Source organism: Pteropus alecto, unplaced genomic scaffold, assembly GCF_000325575.1.
Source record: "Pteropus alecto unplaced genomic scaffold, ASM32557v1 scaffold134, whole genome shotgun sequence".
In the NCBI taxonomy this organism is placed as follows: Eukaryota; Metazoa; Chordata; class Mammalia; order Chiroptera; family Pteropodidae; genus Pteropus; species Pteropus alecto.
Window position 1 is genome coordinate 2,965,191 of NW_006436283.1, and position 4,509 is coordinate 2,969,699.

Below are 4,509 nucleotides of genomic sequence, written 5' to 3' on the forward strand. Positions count from 1 at the left end.
TGCATAGCCAGAGTCCTTCGTGGGAAGTGGTCCTGACTGGGAGGCAGCCCGCCGGCACCTCTGCAGGGAGCCTGGCCCTCTGCCGGCGAAGCGGGAAGGTGCCCTCAATGCCACCCTGTCCCCCCCACCCCGCATCAGGGAGGCGCCTGCACCGCTGGAAGGTACACTCCGTTCCCTCGGCCTGGCGCGCCCTTCCCTTATCCACCCGCCAGCCCGTCCTTGTCCCCAGACAGACGCCCAAGGCAGAGTTGTCACCTGTGGTGCTCCTGCACGCTCGCTCCACACTCGCCAGCCACTGCTGGCCTTTGTCTTCCCACCGCTCAGGGAAGGAGGGACACTGAGCTCACTGTGGGACAGAGTCCTTGCCGGGCTTCAGTGACTGGATGGAGCACCTGGCAAACAGCACGCGTCTGGGTGAGGGACTGGATACACATCACCTCCCAGGGGATCTGCTGGGAAACCACCCCAGAAACCAGGGCCCGTGTGGCCCCAGCCCCCTGAAGCCCGGCCAAACGCTGCCGGCTGAGCCCAGCGGAGAACAAACCTACAGCTCAGCGGCTGCTTCGCCTGAGAGCCAGATCCCCCTGGGCAGACGAGACTCCTTCGTGATGGCAGCTGCCTGGAGCCGGCTGAGTGAACCTGAGATGTCAGACCTGAGTGCGGACGCTGGGCCAGCTGGGTCGGGGGGACCGGGCAGAGGGCACGCGGGGCCCCTCGTGCTTCCTGTGGATCTTAGCTACGCTGAAGTGCTGCACCGTGCAGCAGGAGGGGAGCCTCGGGGAGGCAGGTTCCGGTGCTATGACGAAGGCCTTAGTGACCAAGCTATCTAGAGGGAAGGGGGACGGTGGAGAGGGCCCTCGCTCTGGACAGGCGGTGGACCACGGCCACACCCGGGCTGGCCAGTGTCATTGGGCAGTGAGGGCCTGGCTCTGGGGCCAGACAGCCCGGGTCAAACCCAACCCTACTACTAGCTGTGTGATCTCGGAGACGCTCTGCAAGTCTCCATCTCTGTATCAAAAAAATGCAGAGGTCGCATTAGACTTCGTGGCAAGTGGGAGCTATTTTTGAGTGAATACAACCTGCAGAGCATGTCAGCACTGAGGACACGTCCCCCTGCAGGATGCGGCCGGCCCTTCTCGGCACAGCACGCTTCCGGGCAGCTGGCCCTCTACCTTTCACACTGATGGCCCACAGGGCTCCAACTGCGAGTCACACCTCACATGGCAGCCTGTGAATCCGCCACTCACTTACCACCCTTTCCCGCCTCCCACACGACTCGGAGAACTGAAGGGAACACGTAGTTGGAGGGAAGTCAAGGTGTGAAGAATGGACATCTGCTAAGCCTTCCAGTGCGGGTGGCCTTTAAGGTCCGGTGACAAACGCGGGTTTTGGAAAGCGAGCTCCTGGCGGAGGAACCGTGTGAGGTGGACTCGGCTCAGGCCTCCCCGTGGCGCGGCCTCACAAGGCGGCGAGCTGCCACGTTGCCCACCAAGCGCAGGGACCGAGGACAAAAGCATTTCTTCAATGCGCCTCCCTCCGAAGCCGTTTTACAAGGCTCCAGCATCAGGGCGAAGCTCCCTCTTACGGACTGGCACGAATACCCAAGTCACATCCCTGCCACACTCTGAGCCTAGGGGGACAATGCGTCTCCCCCTAACTGAGATGTGGCAGGATGGGAGCCTGGGGCGGGTTGTCACAGCTGGTTTGGTTTGTGCCTGGAGCGCACCCAGATAGCATGGCGACAGGCCTGGGGCCCGGCGGCTCTTGCAGAGGGGCCTGGGGCTGGCTGCCTCGCCAGGACGCAGCCCTCCCCTGCAACCGTGTGGGCAGGAAGGCTCGCCTGGCAGGCTGAGAAAGCAGCACGAAAAGCTGATGCTATTGAAAAAACCCAGTAGGGTCCTCGGCCGTGTTTGAAATGAAATGGTTTTTATTTTTCAGAAACAACCCAGATGACTGCCAGAGGCTTCCAACAGGACTGTAACAAGCCACCCGCAGCTTAACTTGACGAAGCAGGGTGAAATCGAGTCCACCATCGTAACATCAGGCCCCAGCCCTGGGGGATCCGGCCTGGCGGGGGGCGGGGGGGTGGACCAGGGCACAGCAGGTGACACAGCAGCGGAGACGGGGCCCGTCGGGCTGACAGGTCACCCGCGGCAGCCCACCAAGTCCCCACAGCTCTGAGCCAAGTCATCTCAAAAGGATTCAGGCCGCTGCCTCGTTCTCGGGGCGGGAGCCGGCGGCCTGCGCCACACAGCCCGCGCCAGGCTGTCTGCTCATGCAGCATTTCGTAAATGAGCTTCTGCCGGATGACGTTTCCTGCTCCCTTCCTTCCTCCCGGATCCACCTGACGTTCACTGTGGTGTCCCCAACGGCTTAGAACGGCTGTGTGCTCACTTTTAATTCTAGCTTATTCTATGAAATAATGATTCAAAGGAAACGTTGCAGAACCTTAGGAAGGAGCGAGGACTGTCTCAATCCCCGCTTCACATGGAGCCATGCATCTGCCATAAAAGAACAGCCGGCTGAGGCCACCCACGTTCCCAGCCCCGTGTTACAGATGCAGCCAGGCCGAGGAGCACGGGCCCAGGCCCACAGGCCAGCATCCCACGGGAGGGCGCCGAGCCGGGCCGGACGCGGTGCCCCTGACCGCCTGCCTCACTGCGGCCACCCACGCTCCCTGCTCAGTCCACACTAGGCTCAAACTCAAGTATCACTGATCGAAGGTTGCAAACAACATCAACGTGTTATCCATTTTTTAAATTTTCCCAAAAGAGATTTTCCCGGTATAATGTTTTAATTTATTCCAGTGCCTCCTGTAGAAAGGTGAACCATCAGCCGCTAGCGCATGTCACTGATGGGAAACGGCCATGTGATGGGGAACGGCCATGTGGAGACGAGAACCCCCTCCGCGGCGTCCCCTGGCCCTGCGGCCCTGTCTGAGGACGCCTGTGGAGGGAGGGGCCCGCTGACCGTGCGCCCTCCCATCCCCGGGGAGGAGGCGAAGGAGGGAGCCGCCCCGGAAAATGCCGCCTCTGGCATTAAGGCCTTTTCCTTGTCTGCTTTAGAAAAACGCTGCGACCTCGGCTCGTGCCCACGAGATGTGACCGCCAAGCACGAGGCCAGCTCTGCCCAGGCGCCAGCCTCCTCTGCCCCGCCCGCTCAGCCACGGGCAGGGCACCACCGCGTGCCGCGCCCCGGCCAGCCTGGGGCTCAGTACCACCAGTTCCCCACTGTGGCCTTGAGGCTACAAAATGACCACACAGGTGAGGACACCCCTTAACACACACAGCACGTTCCGAGGGTTGGCAGGGAAGAGGGCGGCTGCAGGACTGGGAGGCGTCCAAGCGAGCTAATACCCAGCGTGGTGGCTGGGGACACAAGCGATGCACACTGTAAATTTAGATTATACAAATGAAACTAAAAAGGGCACCCTCGACCCTCGACTGGTCCAGTGACGACGGCCCGCCCACCACACGCACCCGAACTCAGGCTCGGCGGCTGGTCCGCTCGAAGCCCGGCCCCGGCGCCGCGGAGGGCGCGGCCCGCAGACCAGACTTCCCGCCTCCCGCCCGGGCGAGTCCAGGGCTCGGCCAAGCGCAAGCTCCCGAAGCGAGAGGGAGAATCGGTCCCCGAGCTGTGACGCGAGGTGCAGAGGAAGTGACACGGCCGGCGCCACAGTCAGGGAGAAGCACAAACGCAGTTCACGTGTTCTGATTCAGAGAGCGGACGCCTTCCTCTGCTGAGGTCCTGCTCGGGGCCCAGAGAAGCCGGCGACAGCGGGGACCGAGCCTGGGCAGCGACGCGGTCCGCCTGGGGCCGGAACTGCGGCGGGGGCGTCACTCCGTGGTGGCCAGCTGCTCGATGGCGTAGCGTACTTTCTTTGCTGTTTCTTCAAATTCCTTCTGCTTGCTGTTGGTCTCCTTTGCCTGGAAATAAACAACAGACCAGACTCATGGGACCGAGACGAGAGCTCCCAGGGCACGCCGTGAGGACGAGGTCCAGGCCGCCGCCCTACCTGCCCCCGCGGCTCCCATGGGATGAGTCCAGACCGGACCCGTCCCAGAGCTCCGCTGAGCAGACCCTGTCAAGCCTCGGCTTCGCCCCGAAGCGAACCCTTCACCTTCGGGGACCCCAGACAGGGCTCCCCACCTGTCCTGCGAGGAGGTCTTTCCAGAGGAACAAATGACAATCGCATGAGCGAATCCAGGGACCTCCTTCCCCTCCGCGATTTCTACTCTTGATTTCTCCGTCACATTAAAAGACAAGCAGAACTTTATTGGGTTAGATTTATGAAGAAAAATGAGAAAGGCTAACATTTTTTAAATTACTTTTCAATATGTACTTTTTTCTGTCTTAAACTTTCCGCCATGTATAAGGCTTACTTATTTTAAAATGATTAATTAAAAGTAAATGTAATTTTAAAAATAATAAATTGACAAGAACGAGAGAAAACAGCACCAAACGGACAGCGGCGGGCCTGGGAGGGGACACCTGCGCGGCCCGCGAGCT

At 60.8% G+C, this 4,509-nt stretch overlaps 1 protein-coding gene across 1 annotated transcript in view; it reads right to left on the reverse strand.

Annotated features, from left to right (window-relative positions):
• Nucleotides 1-1,905: 1,905 nt before the first annotated feature.
• BIRC5 (baculoviral IAP repeat containing 5) overlaps nucleotides 1,906-4,509 on the reverse strand; it is an 11,266-nt gene continuing 8,662 nt past the window's right edge. The window contains exon 4 of the mRNA XM_006912176.3: nucleotides 1,906-3,926. Within this exon, the coding sequence (XP_006912238.1) occupies nucleotides 3,837-3,926 (90 nt within the window). The 3' untranslated portion in view covers nucleotides 1,906-3,836. The remainder of the gene's footprint in view (nucleotides 3,927-4,509) is intronic.